At 42.2% G+C, this 27,389-nt stretch overlaps 1 protein-coding gene and 1 long non-coding RNA gene across 3 annotated transcripts in view; both read right to left on the minus strand.

Annotated features, from left to right (window-relative positions):
- The window catches only part of TUBGCP3 (tubulin gamma complex component 3), a 121,181-nt gene that overhangs the window by 78,411 nt on the left and 15,381 nt on the right, over positions 1 to 27,389 (minus strand). For both annotated transcript variants that reach the window (XM_084631504.1, XM_084631503.1), the window contains exons 4-7: positions 20,454 to 20,531; positions 19,534 to 19,751; positions 18,945 to 19,117; positions 15,964 to 16,082 (exon numbers count right to left, since the gene is read on the minus strand). In XM_084631504.1, coding sequence (XP_084487630.1) covers positions 15,964 to 16,082; positions 18,945 to 19,117; positions 19,534 to 19,751; positions 20,454 to 20,531 — 588 coding nt within the window. The remainder of the gene's footprint in view (positions 1 to 15,963; positions 16,083 to 18,944; positions 19,118 to 19,533; positions 19,752 to 20,453; positions 20,532 to 27,389) is intronic.
- LOC311522326 lies at positions 11,970 to 15,736 on the minus strand. The gene is made up of 2 exons (XR_014712103.1): positions 14,925 to 15,736; positions 11,970 to 13,506 (listed from the first exon to the last, which is right to left on the minus strand). It is a non-coding gene; the product is annotated as an uncharacterized lncRNA (long non-coding RNA).

Here is a 27,389-nt window from a genome sequence, read left to right on the forward strand (position 1 = left end):
AATTGCATCATGTGGAACTATAGAGAATCCCAGGTAGGTGAGCAGCAGAGTTGCAACTTTCAGATCCACAAACCTCTAGTACTTGAATTAATGAAGTAAATAGTACACTATTATCCTCTCTGTGGACCAGCCACTAGAAACAGATAAGATACACACTTTGCATTTACTAGACAGCAGAGACTCAGGAATCAAGAGCTCAATTCCAAGTCCTGGATAGGGAGTGTGTTCTTAGTGGTTACAGACCCTTCTACTCCGGTCTTATAGCATAAACCTCCCTAGCTTGTCCCTTTCTGTCTGGCTCAGTCTTCTCCTATTTATCGTTATCCCCTTTCACCTCCTCCACTAACCTGCCTCTGTCCCATCCAGGTACTCGCCTTTCTGTATTTGTCAGGCTGCTTCCTCCTCCACATTATCTAGGTACCAACAGAAGGAGCAAAGAGCACAGGAGAGATGGCTTTGTTATCAGTTTTGCTGCTCTGTGCCACAGCAGCTGGGATGAGCAACTGCTGGAAAAGTCCTGGTCAGTCCTGGGCTAGAACATGCTCAGTGCAGACAAAAATCTTTGGAGAATTTAGCTGCCAAATGCTAACGAGTCTCTGAGCATTTGCACATGGCCATTCAGAGGCTTATAACTCAGGCAGATCTGGTGCATTTTCATGGAAACAGCAAAAGGCATCTGACTTTAGAGCCCCTGCCCTGCCAAATTTCAAACCCTGCTTCTAGGCTGAGAGGTGCTACAGCCTCTTTGTGAAACCATGGTAAGACTAACATTGACAAAACACAGTATTTTCCTCTCTGCTCTCATAAATGGCTGAACAGTTTTTGTAGAAAAACACATTAAAAAAAAAAAGATTCGGCCTGAGACAAAAACCCAGCATGGAAAATTTCAGCCCAAATGGCTGTAGTTTGGCAAAGTTACAAGTAACAGAGCAGGGTTTTATCCTGGAAATTGTTTACAATAAGTAGAGCTGGCAGCTTCACCCATAACTTTAGCACAACAGATGACAAGAGCAACACATTTAGAATTCCACAAGCAAGAGCACTTAGTAAGGAGTGACTGCTCCTCATGACCCTCAGTATGAGAGGAAAGAGCAAAAACAGCTTAGTGAGATTATATCCACGCCAACTAAGTCAAGTTGGGGACTCCACAAGCTCACTAACTGCTGAATGTAACCAACTGGCTTAACAATATTCATATGGATATCTGACCTGTCTATATACGTTCTAGAGTTCTGGAAGTGTGTTTTTACTCTGAAAAGTTACCATGTACAAAAGGCACTTTCTTACTAAATAAATCTGCTCCTGTGTATTTGGATGGGTTTCAGAGTAACAGCCGTGTTAGTCTGTATTTGCAAAAAGAATAGGAGTACTTGTGGCACCTTAGAGACTAACCAATTTATTCGAGCATAAGCTTTTGTGAGCTATAGCTCACTTCATCAGATGCATCCGATGAAGTGAGCTGTAGCTCACGAAAGCTTATGCTCGAATAAATTGGTTAGTCTCTAAGGTGCCACAAGTACTCCTATTCTTTTTGTGTATTCGGAGGCATACCTGCTCCCCTCATGGGCAAATGTAAGTTTTGACAACTTTTTAATTTGATTGGTAATGCACATCCAACACAACTACAAGCAAGGGAATTGGATTCCATTCTTTCTTGTACATTAAAACTGCTTACTAATTTTATCACTGAGGGCAAAAGCCAAAGACATTGGGGCTGCACAGATGTAACTGAAGGCACAATTCACTATGCAGAACTTTTATTACTGGCACTGATGCATACGAAGGGAAGAACCCAGTTTCACTCTCAGAGCAGTTTGTAATTTTTAGGAAGAAAGGACTGGGGGAGATTTTAGGCTCTGTATTCTGCAAAGGCAGAAGGAAAGCTTTATAAAAGCAAGCTGCTAAGAGAGATTTACCTGAATATGAAAAATCTCCCCAATTATTGTTTGGATAGCTGACCATCTCATGAAAGGGCAGTTTATGAATTCCACCATGTGCAGACCCCCAACCAAAAGAACAAAAAGCCCAACACACACACAAAACTGGACCAGATTGTCATTTATGTTATGGCCACTCTACAGTTTTGGCAACATGAAGTCGCCTGAAAGTAATTTTCACCCTCTATAAGGCTAAGTTACACTGCCAGAGCAGCGAAGAGTGCATGAGAATCAAACCTATTATTCTTCATTTGAATAAACACTTAAAGGCAGTTGAAGGACTGTCACTGTACTCATGCTATAGGCAGCATCCACCAGCTAAAAACTGTAGAAGGGGTTAAGAAAAGCATTTAGACGCACCCAGGGGTCCACTGCTCCCCCCCACACCCCTATCATTTTTCTGGCTCCTTGCCCCCACAATACAAGCATACTCTAGTCTCCTTACAGCCTCAAAAATGTTGATCCTTCATCTCTCTGGCCACTCCAAGCTTGGGTCCATCTTTAGTCTTCATTTCTAAACTCACTGGATGCACCATTTACAATCATTGCCTTGTGGTCCTCTCCTCCAGCTCCACCACAGATCACCCCCAGCCCATATCTGGCTTCCACTCTGCTTCACTGAAACTGCTGTCACCAGACTCTCAGGGCCACTATTCCATCCCATTTCTCCTTGACTTTTCTGCTGCTTTTAATACAGTTATACTCTCCTTTCATGGCATCTTGTCCCCAGCAACTCTGACCTCTCCTGGTTCTCCTCTTACTTCTTTGGAGATTCAGTGTATTTTAAATGGGTAATCCTACTATATTCCTGCTTTCCTAAAGTTCGGTTTATGACCTGTCATAAATATAAAGGGAAGGGTAAACCCCTTTGAAATCCCTCCTGGCCAGGGGAAAGCTCCTCTCACCTGTAAAGGGTTAAGAAGCTAAAGGTAACCTCGCTGGCACCTGACCAAAATGACCAATGAGGAGACAAGATACTTTCAAAAGCTGGGAGGAGGGAGAGAAACAAAGGGTCTGTGTCTGTCTGTAGTCGTCTTGGCCAGGGACAGAACAGGAATGGAGTCTTAGAACTTTTAGTAAGTAATCTAGCTAGGTATGTGTTAGATTATGATTTCTTTAAATGGCTGAGAAAAGAATTGTGCTGAATAGAATAACTATTTCTGTCTGTGTATCTTTTTTGTAACTTAAGGTTTTGCCTAGAGGGGTTCTCTATGTTTTTGAATCTAATTACCCTGTAAGATATCTACCATCCTGATTTTACAGGGGGGATTTCTTTATTTCTATTTACTTCTATTTTTTATTAAAAGTCTTCTTGTAAAACACTGAATGCTTTTTCATTGTTCTCAGATCCAAGGGTTTGGGTCTGTGGTCACCTATGCAAATTGGTGAGGCTTTTTATCCAACATTTCCCAGGAAAGGGGGGGTGCAAGTGTTGGGAGGATTGTTCATTGTTCTTAAGATCCAAGGGTCTGGGTCTGTAGTCACCTAGGCAAATTGGTGAGGCTTTTTACCAAACCTTGTCCAGGAAGTGGGGTGCAAGGTTTTGGGAAGTATTTTGGGGGGAAGGACGCGTCCAAACAGCTCTTCCCCAGTAACCAGTATTAGTTTGGTGGTGGTAGCGGCCAGTCCAAGGATAACGGATGTAATATTTTGTACCTTGGGGAAGTTTTGACCTAAGCTGGTAAAGATAAGCTTAGGAGGTTTTTCATGCAGGTCCCCACATCTGTACCCTAGAGTTCAGAGTGGGGGAGGAACTGTGACATGGTGGCACAGTGGTGGGATTAACCTGAAATCATTTTGAGATCCAGTTGAGATTTTTTGAACTAGAAATACAGATTTTAAAAAGGAATTTTTAGGAAGTCCAGAAAGCAGCTTTGAAACTGAAAGCAGCTTGGTTTCTCTCTGCTTTGTGGCCAAGCAGAGACAAAAGGGGATTATCTTGTGAATTGCAGGTTTTCTTTGCCTGGAGGCAGGGTACTTAACTCCTGCAGGGAAATTCACAGTCTTCCAACCCAGAGGTTTTTTTTTCTTTTCTTCCTCAAAGTAAATAGAGGGTGTGTGCTCTACCCATTTGCCTGGAGACAAAAGTGGCAGGGTTTTTTTTAGGATTTTGATTTTTTTTTTGTTTTACAAGGAGCACAGGTTTGAAAAGAAATTTTTTTTTCTTTGGGCTGGGTAAGCAGGTTTCCAAGTAGTTGGAGGTTTTTTGCTTTAATTTGGGCCCAGAGCAGAGACAAGGGAATTGTCTTTTTCTGTAGGCTGACAATCACTATCAGAGAATAGGTATTCTATTCCAGCACAGCAAAATTTTACAGCCAAGTTTTGTTTGTTTATTTCTAAACCTCGGGTGTAAAGTTAGTTAAAAACAGAGAGGTTAGAATGGCCAAATCCTCGGCTCGACTACAGATGGAATTAGCCAAATTTCAGGCTGAGGAAAAACAAAGGGAACATGAAAGACAGATAGAACTCATGTGGCTGGAGAAGGAGGTACAGGAGGCTGCCCACAAGAGGGAAATGGAGGCAAGGAAGCATGTGGAGGAGATGGAGAGGATAAAGGCCCAGCAGAATATACCAACAAACCCTAGCAATCCTTCTCCAGGTACCACTTCCCATCCCAGAAAGTTCCCCACCTACAAGGCAGGTGATGATACTGAGGCCTTCTTAGAAAACTTCGAAAGGGCCTGCCTTGGGTACAACATCTCTACTGACCAATACATGGTAGAGCTGAGGCCGCAGCTCAGTGGACCCTTAGCTGAGGTGGCAGCTGAAATGCCTAAAGAACACATGAACAAGTATGAACTGTTTAAATCCAAGGCGAGAGTCAGAATGGGGATAACACCCGAGCAGTCTCGTCGGAGGTTCCGAGCCCTAAGGTGGAAACCAGACATGTCATTTACCCGACATGCCTACCACATTGTGAAACATTGGGATGCCTGGATATCAGGAGCAAGTGTTGAATCTCCAGTAAATTTGCCCTTCCTAATGCAAATGGAACAATTCTTAGAGGGTGTTCCTGAGGAAATAGAAAGATACATCCTAGATGGGAAACCCAAAACTGTAATCGAGGCAGGAGAGATTGGAGCCAGATGGGTGGAGGTGGCAGAGAAGAAGAAAACTGGTCGCAGTTGGAGCGGAGACCAGAAGGGACCACCCCAGACCACACCCTATTACCGGGGGCCGCCCAAAGCCCCACCTACCTCCCAAAGAACCCTCCAGACCCCTTATCGTCCCACCACCCTGTTCTCCAGCAACCCACCTCGCCCCGGTGACCCGTCAGCTGGACGATGTTTTAAATGTAACGAGCTGGGGCATGTAAAGGCCAACTGCCCCAAGAACCCCAACAGATTACAGTTCATTGCACCGGAATCACACCAGAGGTCCACAGGCCCAGATACCTCCCAGATACCCTTGGAGCGGAGGGAAACTGTGAGTGTGGGCGGGAAGAAGGTCACCGCGTGGAGGGACACCGGAGCACAAGTGTCAGCTATCCATGCTTCCTTAGTGGACCCCAATTTAATCAACCCAGAGATCCAAGTGACGATTCAACCCTTCAAGTCCAACTCTTTCAATTTGCCTACAGCCAAGTTGCCTGTCCAGTACAAGGGCTGGTCAGGAATGTGGACTTTTGCAGTCTATGATGATTATCCCATCCCCATGCTGTTGGGGGAAGACTTGGCCAATCACGTGAAGCAGGCCAAAAGGGTGGGAACGGTCACCCGCAGCCAGGCTAAACAAGCCGTGAGGCCTAGCTCTGTTCCGGAAACTTCTATCAGGGCCCGGTCAGAGGTGATGGACCCGGACCCCAGGCCAATGTCTGCAACAGCAGTAGTGGATCCAGTCCCAGAGACCCAGACGGAACCAGTCCCAGAACCGGAACCAGCCAAACAACCAACACCAGACCCCGTGCCAGCACTGAATCCAGTACTTGCAAGCTCAACACCAGAGGGCCCCACCGAACCTGAACTGGCAGCAGCCGATAACCCTACACAAGAGGCTCAGCCGGAGCCTGAATCCCAACATAGTGCACCAGCGGAGAGCGGTTCACAGTCAACAGAAACAGCTCCATCCCCTATATCGCTTCCAGAGGGACCAAGCCTATGTCCCCAATCCAATGAGGAACTGATGTCTCCAGCATCAAGGGAACAGTTCCAGACCGAACAGGAAGCAGATGAAAGCCTCCAGAGAGCGTGGACGGCGGCACGGAGCAACCCACCGCCTCTCAGCTCTTCTAATCGATCCAGGTTTGTTGTAGAAAGAGGACTTTTATACAAGGAAACTCTTTCTGGGGGACACCAGGAAGACTAGCATCCTCAGAGACAGTTGGTAGTTCCAACTAAATACCGGGCCAAGCTCTTGAGCTTAGCCCATTATCACCCTAGTGGCCATGCTGGGGTGAACAGGACCAAAGACCGCTTGGGGGGGTCATTCCACTGGGAGGGAATGGGCAAGGATGTTTCTACCTATGTCCAGTCTTGTGAGGTGTGCCAAAGAGTGGGAAAACCCCAAGACCAGGTCAAAGCTCCTCTCCAGCCACTCCCCATCATTGAAGTTCCATTTCAGCGAGTAGCTGTGGATATTCTGGGTCCTTTTCCGAAAAAGACACCCAGAGGAAAGCAGTACATACTGACTTTCATGGATTTTGCCACCCGATGGCCGGAAGCAGTAGCTCTAAGCAACACCAGGGCTAAAAGTGTGTGCCAGGCACTAGCAGACATTTTTGCCAGGGTAGGTTGGCCCTCCGACATCCTCACAGATGCAGGGACTAATTTCCTGGCAGGAACTATGAAAAACCTTTGGGAAGCTCATGGGGTAAATCACTTGGTTGCCACTCCTTACCATCATCAAACAAATGGCATGGTGGAGAAGTTTAATGGAACTTTGGGGGCCATGATACGTAAATTCGTAAATGAGCACTCCAATGATTGGGACCTAGTATTGCAGCAGTTGCTCTTTGCCTACAGAGCTGTACCACATCCCAGTTTAGGGTTTTCCCCATTTGAACTTGTATATGGCCGTGAGGTTAAGGGGCCATTGCAGTTGGTGAAGCAGCAATGGGAGGGATTTACACCTTCTCCAGGAGCTAATATTCTGGACTTTGTAACCAACCTACAAAACACCCTCCGAACCTCTTTAGCCCTTGCTAAAGAAAACTTACAGGATGCTCAAAAAGAGCAAAAAGCCTGGTATGATAAACATGCCAGAGAGCGTTCCTTCAAAGTAGGAGACCAGGTCATGGTCTTAAGGGCGCTCCAGGCCCATAAAATGGAAGCATCGTGGGAAGGGCCATTCACGGTCCAGGAGCGCCTGGGAGCTGTTAATTATCTCATAGCATTCCCCACCTCCAACCGGAAGCCTAAGGTGTACCATATTAATCATGTCACGGTTCCTCCCCCACTCTGAACTCTAGGGTACAGATGTGGGGACCTGCATGAAAAACCTCCTAAGCTTATCTTTACCAGCTTAGGTCAAAACTTCCCCAAGGTACAAAATATTACATCCGTTATCCTTGGACTGGCCGCTACCACCACCAAACTAATACTGGTTACTGGGGAAGAGCTGTTTGGACGCGTCCTTCCCCCCAAAATACTTCCCAAAACCTTGCACCCCACTTCCTGGACAAGGTTTGGTAAAAAGCCTCACCAATTTGCCTAGGTGACTACAGACCCAGACCCTTGGATCTTAAGAACAATGAACAATCCTCCCAACACTTGCACCCCCCCTTTCCTGGGAAATGTTGGATAAAAAGCCTCACCAATTTGCATAGGTGACCACAGACCCAAACCCTTGGATCGGAGAACAATGAAAAAGCATTCAGTGTTTTACAAGAAGACTTTTAATAAAAAATAGAAGTAAATAGAAATAAAGAAATCCCCCCTGTAAAATCAGGATGGTAGATATCTTACAGGGTAATTAGATTCAAAAACAGAGAACCCCTCTAGGCAAAACCTTAAGTTACAAAAAAGATACACAGACAGAAATAGTTATTCTATTCAGCACAATTCTTTTCTCAGCCATTTAAAGAAATCATAATCTAACACATACCTAGCTAGATTACTTACTAAAAGTTCTAAGACTCCATTCCTGTTCTGTCCCTGGCCAAGACGACTACAGACAGACACAGACCCTTTGTTTCTCTCCCTCCTCCCAGCTTTTGAAAGTATCTTGTCTCCTCATTGGTCATTTTGGTCAGGTGCCAGCGAGGTTACCTTTAGCTTCTTAACCCTTTACAGGTGAGAGGAGCTTTCCCCTGGCCAGGAGGGATTTCAAAGGGGTTTACCCTTCCCTTTATATTTATGACATGGCCCCTCCTCCTCCTCCTCCTCTTTTACTTAGATGAGCTCATCATATCACATAGATTCAACTACTGTCTTTAGAGTGGCAACTTACAGAATAGCCTTTCCACTCCTGACCGTTCCCACATCTCAGCCTACCTAGAGCCTGTTTGGATAGATCACCAGTAACAGGGATCAAACGTGAACTCTTTAGACCCATACCTACCCCATCTCTATCTTCTAACACTGCTGACAATACCACTATACCTGACTCCCCAGCACATGAATCTGATTCCTATCTCTTGAGCCTCACCATCATGGCCATGTCCATATCTTGCCATTTCTCCCATAACACTTAAGATTTGATTTTTTCCTTTCTGTACACACAGCTAGAAATCTTGTCGAGGCCCTCATTTCCTTAGGTGAGCGGCAGACACCACCAATTTGGTTGACGTAATGCACCCTCTCTACACATGCACATCATACATAAATTTGAAAGCTTATTATGTCTACCTTAAGATGAAGTATGATGTGGTGCTGTCAAGTAGTGCTGATACCATAAAAATAGGGATAAAAAATAACATCAACACTTTCAAATGACCATGGTGAAATATGTGCATTAATTTGTTAGTTTAATGACTATTTATAATTTGGAGAGACCAAATTAGATTTTTGACCTCAAAGCATAACAACAATCTTATTAAATTTGCACAAGTATCATTCAAATATAATAGCACTGGTGACATTTCTAGTCAACATTATCATCATCATCTTGTTAATCATTATGATCTCTGCCAAGACTACAAGGGTTATCACAGTCTTCATTGCCTTGGCATGAACATGGTTCTGTACAGGGAAGATTGTGACATAGTTGATTGTGCAACAAACTCTACAGGTACAAACCCGAATAAGTTTTGTAGAAGCTCGGGTGCCATTGGGCCCTTGAAATATAGAAGTAGTTCATCATCCACATTTTTCTATTTATTTTGCAATGGTGATCCAGTATCTGGCGAGAAGACATCCAAATCTTTGTTTGCAAAGATGCCTCTTTTGACATGCTCTTCAAAACTGTCTCACATGGTGGGAGTTTGGTCAGTGACTTGTCCTTTTTGATAGCTACATTCAGACACAAGCAATTGAAGTCTCTGAGCGTCCTTTTCTTTCTTGGCCTGGTCATACAGCACTGCTACCAACTTTCTTGCTGCAGAAATTGGGCCTTGTCCGTCATTCATTCCCAGTTTAGCAAGATCTCTTAAGCAGAAAGCTCCTTATGTTTGTGTTTAATGTTGTCAAATCCCCCTCCCTGCCCCAAACCAAATAAGGAAGACAGAGTCACACCCTGTTAATGCATGTACAGGGGAAAGTATCTTGCACAAGACAGGAGTGAGTGTGTCACAGATTGCATGCACAGGTATAAAGTAATACTTGTCAGTTGTACTGACAGGTCAGGTGTCTGAAAGTAGTGAACAGCAAGGACCAAAATATCTGTATCAGGTGACCTACCTAATTACTATGGTTCCTTTCACACCAATAGATAAAAAGCCCTATTGGCACAAGCAGCATGCAGAAGCACGCTGGTGTCTGTTTCCTCTTGAGCAATGTACAAGCCCTGGGCTTCTTCAACATTTCTACTGGTGATGGACTTTGTTGCTTCACCATTGGAAAAGCCTCCAGCAAGGAGGAGCGTTTTTGCTGGGTGTGCTCCTACACACAGGTGCATTTTGAACAATATATTCAGAGGAATGTTACAAGTGACTGCTTGCTGGATGCCACATTTAGAAACTTCTTCCATGGAGGCACAGGGCTTCCAGGAATCTCCTGGTATTTCTTGCATCCAACTTTAGACTCTGTCTAGCACTGTCGGTCTTACCTGCAGTTCACAGTTACTGTTCCCATATCTGTCAAAGACTTAGATTACAGAATTAGCTTTGTCAATCCTTTTAGGACCTGCCTCAATTACTCAGCAGCCGATCAATCAATTTTGTGGAATTTGTCTCCAGCCATCATTTGTATGACTGCCATGGCATGTGATGTACACTATGGTTTCTTTGTTGCATGCTCTTAGCTCATACATTCTTTCAGCTTGAGCTTCCAGCTAATACCTTAATTCAGCTTTGTCTGCTCTTCTCATTCATCAGCATGGAAGAGGAACATAGGCAGAGGTCCTAATAGGTGACAATAACAGTTGCCATTGAAACATCATCTCTGCTTCTTGATGAGGAAAGGGCTCTGCAAAAAACAAACTTCTGGACTGATGGCTGCTGTGACTGTTCATCACTTACCAGACTTAAATTTGGTTGTCTTAGTTATGTTTTGTTGCCAGACTTCTCGACTGGGCTGAAGAAGCTACGTGTCCCATCAGAATCAAGAGCACTTCTCACAAATCTGTTTGTTCTTCATCAACATCTGCTATTTTCACAAGAGACTCTTGTACATCTGATGCTACATGCAGCTTAGTAGATATGTTGATAAGCATCTCTGGATGTGATTCATGGTTACATGACTTTGCCATATTGTTGGTGATGTGATTGGTAAGAGCTGTAACATGCTCTTCATCCCTCTTCAGTGTAGAGGCAAAGACTTGTTGGGGACTGTCTCTTCACTATTTCTTGTTACTTCACTTCTTTCTCTCTTAGCTTTTGCATATCCACTCAGGACATGTCTTGTGAGGGTCCACCTGACAAAGGCTGGCTTCCTTCCTGTCAGTCCTACAATCCCATTACTGCCCTTTGAGTCTTTGATGACACTCAACTGTTCCCACATCACTCCAAATTCCATTAAAAGAATGAGGAGTCTGGTGAACAGCAAATTCCCCAGGTTCAAAGGCACTGTGTACTTGGAACGAGATTTAACACATCAAGAATATAGACGGGTTTCCATCTGGCATAGCTGGGCCTGTTAGCAGTAAAAAAAAAAAAAAAAAAAAAAAAAGGATGGAAGTATGACATATTGTGTGTGTACATGAAGTTTCCAACCATCCTCTCACTCTGCATAGACCATTTAGAAGCAGTATCTCCATAACCTGGAGAAAGCAATCCCAGAACTTGAACGTAGTAGATTAGGCATATCCCTATGTCTGAAATTCCTCCAGTAGTAGAAGCAGCATATGCTGAATTACAGCATCATCAATCTCTTTAATGACTTGTTGTAAGGAGGACTCAATGCCTTCAGACTCGGCACATGTTGTGAGTGGTCAGCCAACATTTGCCAGACAAAATGCTAGAAATACAGGAGTAACTCCTCTCTAGTCACACCATTTAAAAAGTGAACAACATTTCAGAGCACTCAGGTCCTCAAATGCTAAAGTCAGCCAATATAAAAGCATGGTTGAATTGCTTACCACCAAACATTTGATTTGCAGTACAAGCCGCATACACATCAGAAACAAGCAGTCCTGCATCTCCCCAAAAATGCAATAAAAAAAAGCACAGGCTGTGAAAAACTACTCAGGCAAATCACATTGGTACCAAGCTCATTTGGGAGAGCCCATTTCACTTGTTGAGCAACAGCATATGGCTGCTGCTCCATGGTCTGAATGGCATGATGCTGTTGTAGAGCTGATGAGATTGCCTTACATTGGTAAAGGACTTTGTACATATCAGCTGGTCTGGCATCCACAATAAGTGCACATGCAACTTTTGTGTAGGTGCACTTAGTTGCAAGCTTATGGCTGAAATCAGTCCAGACTGGAATCACCTGAGCATGAACAATGTCAACCTCAGCAGTCATAAAAGACAACAGAAGAGATTTCAAACAGCAGTCGTTTGTAGGTGACAAGAGTTTATTTTCTCAAGTACTTTTTCCATGGTGAGACAGTTCTGGACATGTTCTAGGTTTTTCAAATGCTGCACACTGCACAAGAGACTCATTGCCTGGAGAGAGTAAGTGACTTTTCTCTCCAACACTTCAGTGATATTTCTGGTCATGCTGGACTATCTGCAGCCTGTTCTTGAAATACCACTCTAGCCTTTCATTGGAAAGTATTCTTTCCATCAATGGCCTCTACGCTGATGTCTATCAAAATCTCATCCATGAAGGAGATGATAATCTGTTAAATACTATGCACTCCGCAACTAAGAGGCATCTTCTTTGAATGTCTTCGGAACTGTTGGCTGAATTATGTGTCTCAATCAACCAACCAAAAGAGACACTTCTGTTCCAACTGGGGCACAAAAGCAGATGACCTCTGACAACTACAATGACCTAGCTTTGAATAATATTCTGAGGCATTCATTTTGGCTATTTCAGACACAAGGATTGAAATGGCATTATACAAAGCTACCTGTTCATTTAAAAGCTGTTCATCAGGCTCACTCGCCAGAAGAACATCTACAAACGATCTCAATGACTTAAGTTCCTGTTTCAGATTACTAGCAGCTTGACTAAAGTCAGCTAGTGTTATTGATCAGTATAGAATAAGGATAGACTTGTTTTGTCCATGCTATTCATGGCATGAAGTTTCAGAAGTTGCATTTTTCTAATCTTGCCTGTAATTTGCTACTGAAATAGCTTGCAGGATCTACATCTAAGAGAAATAGGGATTTATATCTTTGTAGGAGCTTGGAAAGGAGAAGAGCCTTCTTGCTGTACATAAGATCATTGTCTATCTCTTCAATCAGCTGATAAAATGCAATGTCATAAGGTGATTATTGTTGCAGTATAACTAGATGGCTTTGCTTTAAGATTCATTTTACTCAAGTAGGAAGAAAAAGGCATGTTGAGTGATAAACTGCATCCTTAGCAATCAAGTCTTACATAGATATTCCATGAAAAGTCATCTCCTCTTCGAAGTGATGCCTCCCTTAGTTTGGTTGCTCTCTCATATATTTCTATTTTATGATGTTTCTTGTCCATATTGTGTGCTTTGCCTCAGGCCAACAATGCAACAGGAGCAAATGCTGGAGGGTGTGCTTGCTCTGGTGGCTATAGAAGCAGATGAATATGATGTTCTCTGATCGGATTCAGAGTCTATTTTCTTTCCTGGGTTCAGTACAACTCTGACATGTACCAAATTCTACTTGCTTATGTATTTCTGAAAGCAAACCCTATGAAGGCGTATAGGTAGCACATCATCTAAACTAGAAAACTCATCCAGTAGCTGCCAACAGAATTCATCTCTCCTGGCTTCTGCTGCCAGCACCAAGAATTCTGTACAGCACTGGTGGATTTTGACAATTTTACATTCTTTTGATTTTCTTGACAAATAACATTTTTCGAAGTTTGTGGAGAGTCTTTTTCTATTTGATGTAAGCTTTAAGAGCCTTGCATTCGCCATATCTTCATATACTGTAACATCCCTGTAGAGGTAAAATTCCCAAAGGATTAGCATTACCACCACCACTTTTCATTTTGTACAAGTATACAAATATATGCTAAATTAGATATAAACTAGATCTGTTAGTATCAAAATGGCCATTTTTGTTTGGTGAGCACTTTGAAGTCCAATATGAAGCTGTGTATTGTCATCTCTAAATTAACACTGATCTGTGCATAAGTGTCACTGGATTAAAAACCTAGTTTTCAGAATTATTTCAAAGGCTAGTACTGCATGCACAGGCAATGACAAATTAAAGCCATCTGTCAGGCACACTGGATGCTACATTGTATGTACAACGGTTTACAAATGGAGAAGCATTACATTAGGAATTCATGTGCATTTACATGTACACGTAAATGCACATGAATTCCTAATGTAATGCTTCTCCATTATGTAGTACAAACTACGTAGTACATTATATAGTACAAACTATGGGAAACTGATCTGGTCAGCAAGTTTCAACGGAATATATACAAAACTATTATAATCGCTTGGTAGATACTTGGACAATTAAGAATATGTGATGTGAAAACATTTCATGTTAGCATATTGCAAAACGTGGATATTCGCCATTTTTGCTACAGGCATTTTTGCTTCATCATTTCTGGAAAAAAAATACTTGTCCATGCAAAACTAATAAAAATATTTTAATACACTGTCATTTGATAGCTTTAACCAATAAATACCACCTTAAGGTGTTGAAATTAACGTAAACAGTAAAACCTGTAGTCATACTGCAGTGTTTCTGGTACTGTGCAAAAAATGACACTCACTTCGTTTCACCCTGCCTAAAGGCTTACAGCATCACTTTACTGCTCCACATCATACCTCATCTAAATGTATATATAATAAGATTTTAAATTATATAATGATGTGGGTGTGTGTAGGGTGGGTACATTAAGCTCCAAAATATGGCCCTTTCTGGAGAACTGCTACATGCTTATCTTCAATAATTGCTGTAGCCTGCAAACACCCACATTGCCCTTTCCCAGACCAACAAAAATTCTACAGCTTAGATAACGTTCTTTGCTTATTCTTCTCAACATGTATCTCTCATACTCCCCTTCAATTTCCTCCATTAGCTCTGTGACACAGAGACCCATTGGTACCAACAGGCAAAGGATTCACTGTTCTTTACAAGCAACCGTCTCAGACCAGACAAACTCACTACACCTAATATACAAAACTTTCATGGCATTTATCCAAGCAGGATATCCTGTGAGGTCTCTATTGTAACTTACCAATACTCAATCATTGCGAGATGGGTGTATAATTAATATTTAAGAAATAACATAACTATATTGAAAATTATATCCTTTATGGTCTTGGAGTTAAAATGAGTCACCAGGAAACCATAAGGCTCAGTGCTAGCCCATTGAAGCAGGAGGAAGTTGTTACCTCTCACCGGCTAGCCAATTAAGTAATGTACTGCTCAACTGTCCACTGTTGCAACAGCCCAGAAAGGTCAATGGAAAACCATGAGAGAACCATCAAAACCTGTTGGAGGTAAAAAGGAAACTTAACAGACAGGGGATCTCCCTGTTTGTTAATAAAGACAAAAGACTGATTCAGTATATCACAGGGTGCAGAAAGACACTCTGATTCCATTCACTGAGGAGACATCTTGTTGAGCATGGTTGTTTCAGGAAAGATTGGATCATGGTTCCTGTACTATGTGTTATACAGGAGTGGTGATTTAAGGTAAAAATGGTAAACTGGGGTGCACTGCTCCTTTGAGAGCAGAAGGCTCTGGGATTTCTGTGAGTACCAAGTGTCAGGGGCTGGATATCACAGGGGAACACTTAAAGAAGACTCAAGGACTTAGAGGCACTTCTTGTTAACCTGCAAGGCAATGACAGGGCTGGCATAGCCCAGAGGAGAGTGCTTCCATGGCTGAAAGGATAGAGATGTTAGGAAGCTAACACCCAGCCACTATAGGCAAGACTCCCTCTTGTTAGAGGGAGCCCTGTAAACTGCCGTAAGTTCCTCTTTATCCATCATATACAATTGCTTGTACTTACTTTCATGGCCCTTCACAGGTCTGCACCTTCCCAATTATCCACCCCACCTCTTAACACACCTAACATCCAACAATACTAGCCTCATCCACTTTGATGGGATCATCTCCATCCTTTATTCTACACTGCCCCTTTACGCATACAATGCCCTCTCTGAACTAGTTTTTAAAGCCACTCTCCTCCCCCATCTTTTTGCAGGCAGTACACAAGAAGTGGCCTTGAAGATGGTTTGACCAACAGACAGTGGATAAGTTTAGAGGCTGTTGGGTATTACTGATAAGTTGGGTTTTCTTAAAAAATTAAATTGTACATAAAGTGTATATAAATATTGTACATTCCAATGGTATCCCTCTCCCCTAAGCTTTCCTGCCTGTTCTGATTCCATTCATAAATAAAGTGTGATAGCAACTGTACAGTACCTTTCCTTCTACTTTATAGCAGTTTTCAGAATTACACATTTTGATGTTTTTGCCATCTATTCCCTGGAAGACGTACAAAATATCTCTTACAAGGTTTGCTTCAGTTATTTCAACATTGCCTAAAAAAAAAGAGAACATTGGTTAAGACTGTTTAGATTTGTAAGGTTTCAGAGTAGCAGCCGTGTTAGTCTGTATCCGTAAAAAGAAAAGGAGTACTTGTGGCACCTTAGAGACTAACAAATTTATTAGAGCATAAGCTTTCGTGAACTAAAGCTCACTTCATCGGATGCATACTGATGAAGTGAGCTGTAGCTCACGAAAGCTTATGCTCTAATAAATTTGTTAGATTTGTAAGGATACTTAGATTATTCTTTTTAAAAGTTACGTAGAAGTTGAATTGAAAAACAAAAAGACTACCTTCCATTTATTTTAATTTTTCAATGATGAAATTGTCCTGAGGAGGCACAAAGAAAGCCATATGCCTATACCTGAAAACATACCAAAGCAGTTCAGCCACCAGATGTGTGCACTCTAAACTTAGCACAACATTCCAGAGACTATGAAAGGAACAGACAGCCTTTAAGGTCAACTCCATTTTGATCTTACCATAAGTGAAAGTAGCCCTGAATAATTCCTTGTCCTTTCTTGACAGCACAGTTGAAATTTGTTTGTTGTTTCAGAGTTAATTTTTTAATAGTCTCCTTTGGAGACAATACAGCTCATCCATGAAGGAGATCTGCTTATTAAAAAAATGTTTCTTGTGAAATCAGGATATTTTTCTCATATTAAAAAATTACTCCAGTGTTGGGTGCTGGGAGATCACTCAAACTTTGTCACTTTACAGCCTTTAAATCCCAGGTAAAGTAAACACAGAGAAAAATTTAAGTTATCCTCCTACAAAAAAATCTAGCTCTTGATTCAGTAGAGCTTAAGGTGCTGGAGCATCCAATTTGTCCTCTAGTTCACAGCTCTGATTGAAGTCCAGACTGCTTTTGTGCCTCAGGCTAGTTATCAATTTACAGAAGGCAATTCAAGATAGCGAGCAGCTTGTCTTCATTTGCTGGTCTTACAGTATCCTGTACTTTTGTGACCCTATTTGAGGCTAAGAACAAAGCCATTTCAGTCTTGATGATGTTCTCAGTATCATCTACAGATTCTGTCCTAATAGGACGCTGCCTCTTCTGGAATTGGCAAGAGAGCTGTCCTGATTTGGGAACCCCAATGAGTTCCTTTACCATCTCCCCCAATTTTTGTAATAAGAAACAGGTGTGCTGGTTTAGGCTAAGGAAGCCAGCTGGGTCATCTAAGGATACAATCTACAGAAGTCAAGAGAGGCTGGCTTCATATCAACATCCAGAACCTGTGCTATAAGACTTATTTAAGTGTAGCAAGGTTTTCTGAACACCTCACAGACAAATAAAGCTAGTCTATGTTATGCTTTAAAAACACTCCCATCAGCTAAGAGGGTACAAATTCTCAAACATAGCTGAAAAGTATTACCTGAACAAGTTTATTTCACAACAGAGAAAATAAAAGGTTCTCCAAAGTCACTGTATCTGCAGATCCATATGAACTTTCTCTTCCTTTCTCCCTTCTTCAGAAAGTCAATAGTCTGGAGGAAGGAGAGAGGAACTGAGGGCATATGACAGTGTGGTGGGGGATCCTTTTACAGATTCAGCTCAAATGGGGGTGCACTCTTACATCTAGCTTTTAAACTGTTAGACAGCTCTAGAACAGGTTCACAACTCCTGAACTGTGCATTTGCAGAGGCAATATCAGAGAATGCCAATTAACAGTAATCAGCCTATTTACAGAGCTCTGTAATTATCTGTATGTTTTGTAAATTTCAATAGCTGCCTGTTCTTATATTTGGAATGTGGTTTTACTCCAAAAAGTGACTGACACTTCATGTACACTTAATATAATTTGTTCCTTGTATAAATTAAGAGTCCTACCTGCTGGTACACTGAGAAAAATAAGTTTTTACTACTTTTTAATCGTATTAGCATTGAAAAGCTAGCATGACCATAAGAGACTGGGCTAAATTATATATTTCCTCTTGTGCATTCACAGTATTGTTAATCAGATTCTAATTGCAAGGCCAAATTCTCTCTTCAGTTACAAATGTACACTCCGTTTGGTCTATTCTTTTTTTCCTAGCCACAATACACAACTGGAATAACTCAGCTTGATTTTCAAATCCAGGATACATTTTGCAGGGTTGGCAGCTAGGAGATCTTTTATTTGCTAACTGACCAAATTTATTCAGGAAGCAGTTGAAAAAAAATGGCATTGTGAGGCACCTTGTCTCTTTTTAGTCACTGTTCAGCGTTGATCTTGTTAATACGAGAATGGGAGAGGTTTCTGAATACAAGTAGATGGAAGGTTAACTTCCTCAACAGCTCCTCCACAGTTGAGTTAGCTACTTAAATTGGCCAAATGCTTTGTTCAGTTAATGTAAAACCAAGAGTGGCTCCTTCAAAGTCTATTCAGTCTTATATATGTGAATATAAATAGTTCTATATGTTTTGTGGTTTTGTCCCCCTTGTTGTCCTTTTCCCCTGAGGCTTTTGGTTATCATTATAGACACTGCAGCTTTTAAAAGCATATTCATTCACAATCCATCTGCTCTGCTACTTGGTCCTGCTGTCCACAGCAATGGATTAGGTCTATGATACTTGCAATATCAAAGAAAAGAGGAATTTGGAATGGGGAGAATGTGTACTCAAACCATTTTTTTCCACCCCACAACAGGAACAGAGGAATGTAGAAAAGTTAATGGTCAAATACACTGCTCTTTTGTATATGTGCTGTCTTCCTACCTTCAAATCTGCCCTTGTGGGAAAGTTCTTCACATATAGTAACACGCAATGGAACAGAAGCTATTCCCAGGAAGAGTATAGAATAGTCACAACAAAACAAGAAAACAAAAAAGTTGCAGGAAGAAAAAAAAAAACTTTAGCAAAAAGCATCTTGCTCACCACTTGTCTCCCCTTCTCGCCTTGACCTTGGCACATTGCGAGAGACAGTGTTTGGAAGGCCTTTTGAGGTAGAGCTTTGTAACGAAGGCTGGCCAGCAGTTAGAGCCCATGCAAGACGTGAACCCAGCTGTTGACGAAGGCAGTCTCCCACCCCTGGAGCTTGATAGGATTGTCTAAAAAGACAGGAAGAAAACAATGTTAACAGGACAGTGTATGACGTCTGCACAACTGCTGCCTCTATCATAGCTGTTCTGCAGATAAACCGAGGACTTCATCATCCAAGACTGCAAGGCACGTAAACTTCACAGGCACCAAGTTGAAACAGAGTGTAATGCAAAAGAGTGACATGAAGATATTCACTAACAGGAATTGTGAACAAGTTAACCATATATCCCTTCTATTCCTTCATTCAGCCATGTAGTCGATAAACCCATAACAATATTTTGAGGTTTGCTGCCGTGAAAATGTATGTGGATACCCATACTGAACGTGCTTATCACTGTAAGAAATTTGAAATCACTGGATAAAAATGCTAAGTAATATTAAAAATATTTATCGAAGTCTTCACTATAGGGAAGATTTAAATTACCCTGGAAGGAGGGACTGTGGAGTTGGCGTTGGCCCATTCAGGGCATACATGCTTATGCTGCTGATCCCACTGCTCGCCATACTGCCCACACTCTGGGCAGACTGAGCATTGCGGTCCTGGTAATTCAATGGAAGGCTTTGAGGCCTGGCATAGTAGTAAGGGGTTGAGTGAGCATCTCGCGGCAATGCTTGAGCAAACAATGTGGCATAACTTGACACCTTAAAGACAAAACACAAATTGAGAGTTACTTTAATCAATCACATCAGTAGCTAAAATATTTTTTCTCCAACCGTGTGTCTGAACGGCTATTGCCTTTCCTAATAGTAAATTAAAGTCAGGTATATACTAGAAAAGGTTTGCTGGTATAGCTATATCAACAAAACCCTCTTAATGAAGAGGCAGCTTATACCAGCCAAAGAATGCATTTGGCAGCATTGTTCATTTCACTTTCCAAACTGGTATATACCATCCCAGCAAAAGCACATTTTTGCCAGTATAACTGCAACTACACTAGGACATTTGCTCCTAGCAAAGTGTTGCCAAAACACCATACCCCCAACCAAAATTGCTATACCAGCAAAAACAAAACACACAAACGTTCAGTATGGACTTGACCTAAGTTAAATCTATCCAAAGTGTTCCAGATAATGACTACCTTGCATGTTTAATTATTCAGTTTTATGCTTAAAGAGAATAGCTTCTTTAATTCTCATTGTTAGAATATTTACACAAAATACATTTTTAAAAGCATCCTTATAATTAAAAATTTCTTGCTTCCAGCCTTTCCAAGGACTTTGCAGATACTTTCCTTTTTGAAGATATTTGTTTTAGTCTGGATATTAACATCTCTTAACATTCCCATTTGGGATTTGTACTGAATTTTAAATATTTATGGAAGAAACAAAGAACCCCTTACCTACCTTGTTAGACTGCTTACGTGGGTCTTCACTAAGGCTGAGCAGGAGGTAGAGTATTGACCATTTGTTTTTCAGGACACCCTATTCAGAAATAGGCATGTATTAGATAATATCCAGTTAAAAACAGACATTGCTCCACAGTTATTGCCAGAGTTTATTGCATTTTTACCCCTACCTCGCAACCTAGATCATAAGCAACTCATTTCTATGTTGTAGTTGTAAAGAGCAGGCTAAAACTTTAACAAAACAAAACTACACATAAACATAATTTAAATATACACAGGGAGGATGTCTGAAGTCATGTTCTCAAGGTAGAGACACTGGAGTTTATATGTCAGTTCTATAAAGAAAACTTCCTCCAGCATTCAACTTTATTGTGTCAAATTCTCACATGCACTGAAAGAGGTCAACTAATCAGCACACCAAATTTTAAAATTCATAGCTAACTATAAAGGAAGTTTACATACTGCTTCATGTACGCCATACATCAGTCTCTCTTTGATCTAAATCAGCATCTTGGATTAACCCCTACTTTCTACAATAGAAATGAGGTGGAAGACCCAATCCCAACCTCTGAGAAATTTAACAAATAGCTGCCCTTTCTCTGCTGATCCCCCTTCAAGGAGGCTCCAGAATAAGAGGGATCGAACCTGGGATTTCTATAATCTCCATAAAGAACACAGAGACAAAGGAAACTACCAAACTATTTATGAAGTCAGAGGCACAGAGATCACATAGCTGTACTCAACTGTGGATTGTCCCAGAACAAAAATCAAGAGAAAGGAAAAGTGGAGCTGTGTAGGCTGCTATCTTGAAACACAGCATTATCAACCTTTTAAATCTCAATAGGAAAGTTGAACTGCAGGAGATAACTTAATGGTACATCCGTGTTAGATGAATTCCAATGTCATCTTGTAAGGAGTAATAAAGACAATTGTATAAAGATGTCCTTGTTTTTGCTGCACATTAATACACTTGGAACCATATACTCTATTCTATACCACTAACTCAAAAATATAAGGGAATATGGTGGCTGACCACTTTCAAATGAGTTGATGATGTATCACTTCATGGGGAATCAGTTGCAGAGTTGAGGAGAATGAGATTCCACAGAATTTTCCAAAAAACTGATTTTTTTTCCCTTCTAAATTTCATTTGTCTAAATTCTGTACCAGTGCAACCTTACCAAATCAGGAAATTCAACTGTATGTATGAAATCTTTACAATTTAGGTTTTGCACTTAACTCTAGTAATTTGACTAAAACCGAAGTGTTACAATCATGAAAATTTTGACAGGTTTCAGAGTAACAGCCGTGTTAGTCTGTATTCGCAAAAAGAGCCACAAGTACTCCTTTTCTTTTTATCATGAAAATGGAGACTATTGTGTTCCATGCACTTCTACCTTTCCTTTTCCATATCTTCAATAGAGTCAATAGAAAGGCCCTTAACTTTAATTAAATTAAATAAGTCAGCAGTTTCCAACATCCGTCTCTGTGTAGAATACACAGAGATAGATGATCCAAGTGAGATCATATGTCCAATTGCTAGATTTCTATGGTCATTGACTCTTTGTCTTGCATCTTCTGAGACATTTTATAATGAAGAATCCCTAGATAATTTTGGTAAAGGTCACTTTCTAGAACAGTCTTCTTTAATTAGAGGCTGGCAGGCCAGATCTGGCCGCATGGGGCCTTCGCTTGGCCCGCTGGACATCAACTATGCCGCTGGGGGCTCCACTGCAAGGACGGTCCCACTACCCAGTTCCAGTTCACCCCAGGCTTCCAGCATCTCTGGCCCCTGTGCCACCCTGCCAGTCCAAGCTGCAGCATCCCCATGCTGGCCCACCCTCTAAGCGCCCCCACACTCCCCACCTGACCAGCACCTGCCAGCTCAAAGGATGCTCTAAAGCAGTGTAGGAAAAGGGGCCTCTTGGAGTGGAGCACAGGGGCCCGAGCCGCCAGGAGCAAACTGGAACTGGGTGTTAGAGAGCTTATTCCTTCACTCTCCCACTTCCCTGGTCCTTCTCGCATGAACAGAGAGCAACAATACCCAAAGTCCGAAGGTGCAAACAATTCGATGTTTATTGGGGTGAACTTCCAGCAAGCTTAAATACAAGTTCCTTTTTCCTTATTTTCGAATCCCAACTTGCTTCCTGTTTGCCCCTAATTTATATAGTAATACTCTTAGCTATACCTTAACCAATCATTCTACTGAAATTTAACTAACCAATCCTAACATATTGTAACATGATTATGTAACCAATTATATCCCACCACCTTAATTAGTTTACACCCAGCAAAATTAATTATACAGCAGACAGGAACAATCACAGAACCAGACAGATTATACAGACAAACAATAGCAAAGTGGGAACTATAATGACAAAACAACACAGAAGTGAGGATTTCACATCCCAGCTATTGATAAGTGAGTTCTTGCCAGACAGGATGCTATCAAACTAAGTTTCCTTTTACATTTTCTAGGCACTTCCCTTTCTCTGGAGGTGATAGGAATACAATCCTGTCCTGATAGTGCCTGACAGCCCAATAGCACCTTATTTCAATGTGACTAGTTTGGAATGTGAGGATGTGACTGTTCGCTTCCTAGCTTATGGCTGCCTCTGCTGCTTAGCCAAAGGCCTTAGCCTAAGAACAGGGCCTCAAACTGTCACAGTAAGAGAAGGCCCTTACACCAGCAGACAGTGATTTTGATTCTCTCTTTTATACCTCTAGAACTAGCCAAGTGATAAGAATACCCCTAAATTCTTAAAGTACAGGCCTTTGCAGACAGGCCTGAATATCTATATCCTAACACTGGGTAGTGGGGTCACCCTCACAATAGAGCCCCCAGTGGGGACAGGATGGAACAGGTGACACCCAGAAGGACCTAGCGAAGTCAGTACAAACTAAAATTTCATACAAACAATGACTTGTTTATACTGCTCTATATACTACGCACTGAAATATAAGTACAATATTTATATTCCAGTGATTTATTTTATAATTATATGGTAAAAATGAGAAAAGCAAGCAATTTTTCAGTAATAGTATTTTTAGGTCAGATTTTGTTACCCTCTAGGTGCTTACAAATTGATTGTTTAATAATTTGTTCCAGCAACTTACAGGTACTGAATTTAGGCTAACTGGCCTATAAATTCCTTGGGTCCTCTTTGATCCCCTTTTTAAAAGATAAGTATTTATATATACAGCAGGGGTGGCCAAACTTACTGGCCCTCCGAGCCACATACAACAATTTTCAGAAGTTCAAGTGCCGAAGCACACCTGCCAAGAGCCAGGGCTCAGGGCTTCAGCCTCGCTCCTGCTGAAGCCCCAAACCCTGGCAGGTGTGCCCCGCAGGGCTGAACCCCCGAGACCCTCCTCCCCACTGGAGAGAAGCTCCTGCCCACCACCCCACTGCAAAGCAGAAGTCCTGAGCTTCCCCCCGACTCAGTCTGGTAGCGGAGAATGGGGAGTGTGGAGGGGGTTTGAGAGCCGCACTTGAATGGTAAAAGAGCCACATGTGGCTCGCAAGCTACAGTTTGGCCACCCCTGATATATACCCCTTTCCTGTATTATCATAGCACCTAGAAGCCCTAGTCAGGGACTTCGACCACTGTGCCAGGTGCTGTAAAAAAACAAAATGTATGTTAGAAGTCCTCATAGGTCAGATGACGACTCCTTTCTGCAATTAGTTCAGATATTCAGCAAACTGGGCAGGGCATCCAAATTCTACCTGCTGGAAACAACTGAACCAGCAAAGACCTCATTAACAAAGGGGAAGCAGGAGGAAGAAGAATTACATAAGGTTTTGATGTATGGGCTAACCATGATGTGATATATCTTAATGTCAGCTGATGAACAACAAATATAGCTTGTTGGATTAGATATATCCCACTAAATACATATGAACTGGCCTCGTGAGCCCAGGGAAGGGAGATGGAATTCACAAGTACTAAGCAGCTTTCACTTTAAAAGGTTACACACTGAAGGAATCTAGGAAAAGTAATTACTACACTTTTGAAATAGATAGTTTCCAAGACTGTTGCAAAAAAAGTTAATCATAAAACACATATCTACACCATCACCACCAACATATAAATGTGGAGGGAAAGGATTTCCATGGCTAATACTACACTTAACAGCACAAAAAAAATATTTCTATGGAATCAGTTGTGTACCTACTGTAAGCAGGGGAATGGTCTTGCTATTGTGGGGAACTTTCCTGGCTTCTGCACTAGCCCAGTGGAATCAGACAGCAAAAGGATCTGAGTCCCTTGCTCCAACTCCCTTTACCCAGACGCCTGCCTGACCTTGAGGACTTCCCTTTCCCGCTCCTGTGAGGGAGAGTCCTTGTAACCCTGATAATGTTGGATCCAGGATTCCTGAGAGGCTATGCCCCCAGTCTCATCATGGTCACTTAGGACAGGGGCTAAGATGTCCCCACCTCAGGGTACTCCCTCCACACCAGCCACTTCCCTGGCCCAGTGAGCACTACATTAAGTTCAAACCAAATACAATTTATCAAACAGCAAGAAACACTAAGAAAAATAAGGAAAAAAAAATCAGAAAGATTAAAGGAAACAAGTAACCCCACCCTGTGGGCAGAGGGAAACCACAAACAGCGGTCTCTGGAACATAAGAAAAGTTCACAGTCTATTCCTCACATGTCCCAGGCCTCCTTCCCAGGCCCTGGCTGCACTGTAGTGATACCACGGGTCAGACATGCTCTGGTGGTGGCCACATGCCCTCACTCTCTCCCCAACGCCAGCCCTCCCTCCAATTAGGGTCACGACCCCACTCCAAGTCCAACCTGCAAGACTTTGTCTGGCCATGTGTCCCTGCGCTGGGCCCTCGCTCGCCCCAGCTGCTCACAGCACTCAACACCGGTGCTATTTACGGCACAGCACGCATACACTCCCCAGCTCTGGGCCCGCAGATTCCCACTGTAGCTCAGCCGTGGCTGCTCTGCGCTGCTCAGCCTCCAGCCCAGCTCTGCTTTCTGGGCTGCTTCTCTGGCCCCCTCTGCTCTGCCTCCAGCTCAGCTCAGTTTGCTGCTCTCCCCTTAGATCTATGCTACTCTGGCTCAGGCAGCTCCAGCTCACATGGAGGATGAGACCCCAGGCTCCTGACTCCCTCACTGGCCTACCTGCCCTGTCAATCAGGTTAACCTGGACTGTTGGCCTCTCCCCATGGGCCCTGGGGCCTGTCAGTCTCAGGATCTTGATCTCTCATTGGCCCTTCCCCTTTCTTTTGGAACTGGGAGATGGACAACCAAATAAATCCCACTAAGTTTCAGCAAGGGACCAACAGTCCCCTTACACTACTATTAGCATTCAGAAATCACAGTGTGTGCACTTTTCAAAAACAGAAAAAATAAATCACTCTAGCGCTTAGACACTACAATGACAGGCATTTAAGAGAGACTGCTATAGGGAAACGGGGAGGAGCGGAAAAAGTTCTAAACAATGCCCTATGAAATAGTTATCGGCTTGTTCTGGTAGATGTCAACTAACAATACGGGGGGGGGGGGGGACAGAAGGTTAAAGCCAGCTTAAAAGTTTAAGTAGGTTATAGTCACATTCTTGTAATTATGCTCACATCGTCTATTATTCTGCTTCAAGCAATGTATGTATTGCTTGTGTGTGTTATAATGGGTTAAATTTTGGTCATTCTCATATGCTGTGTGTCCATACTACTCTTGCCAAATGCTAGCTATGATAATACCACATTAGATCAATAGCAAAGCATGAGAGTGTGTGTGTATTTTACACATATAAAAGCTATCTTAAAAGAACAAGGTAGCAAGACTGCTGACAGTAGGACTGAGGACAGCTGCAAGTTAGTGCTGCTGAAATGGAAGAGCTGATGATGGACCCTACTGCAACCTGGTGATACTGTCCATCACTACAGAAGCTGGAAAAGATATCTTGTAGACATGTGGAATGCATGGGGAAGAGAAAAAGGAGTAAAGGTGAGCTGATAAACTTAGCAACAACATTGGTATTTTCAGGATTAGGGCCTTATTTTTCTAAAGCATATGCGTAACTTTAATGACTTCTTAAAATTGAGTACTGTTTGCAGGAGTGGGACCTAAATGCAACAGTCAGATTGACTGAATGGGTCTCATTTGCAATGAGACAGGTATTACCCACCAATGGCCCATAGAGTCTAGTATTTTTTCTGACAATGGCCAGTACCAGATGCTTCACAAAAAAGTGCAAAAAGTCCTGGAGTGAGCAGCTGCGGAATAACCTGCACACACGGAAAGTTTCTTCCTAACCCACTAAAGTCAGAGACTGACTTACACCCAGAAGCATGAGGGTTTATATTCCTTCCAAACTACTGTATGGAATTTTTGTTCTTTCTGAATGGAACACTGGATTTTCTCCACATAAGTGTCCCATTTTTACGTGATCTTACTAAGCTCTTTTTTCTCAATTATATTAGCCTATAGAATTCATTGTCACAATATAAAGTTCCTTAGTAGAACCATTTTTTTATCCTACTTAACTCAAGTTACTTTTCCCCTTTAAGATAAGGGGTGGTCACTGAAACATGTTAACAATCCTCTATTACAGTGGTTTTCAACCTGTGGTCCTCAGACCTCTGGGGTCCCACAAATTATGTCTAAGGTATCCGCAAAAGTTGACGATGAAAACAAAAATTTCAGATCCCAGAACAGGCATTCCGTTTTTCTGATCAACCAAAAATATGTGAATACCCCCACCTACAGGTCAAAACCCAGAAGTATTATTATCATAGTAGCCCACAGTTTAGCGCCCTTTCTCATGCTGCGTTAAATGCCATGCCAAGCATGTGCAACATTTATAGTTGAATTCTGTTAAGTCAGTTTTCAGTCTCAGACTTCTATGGTAGGGGTCGACAGACCACAGGTCAAATTTCCAAAGGGGTCTGCACCTCAATTTGAAATTTTTTAGGA

This window comes from Lepidochelys olivacea (genome assembly GCF_965140295.1).
Source record: "Lepidochelys olivacea isolate rLepOli2 genome assembly, chromosome: 1".
NCBI classification, from domain to species: Eukaryota; Metazoa; Chordata; order Testudines; family Cheloniidae; genus Lepidochelys; species Lepidochelys olivacea.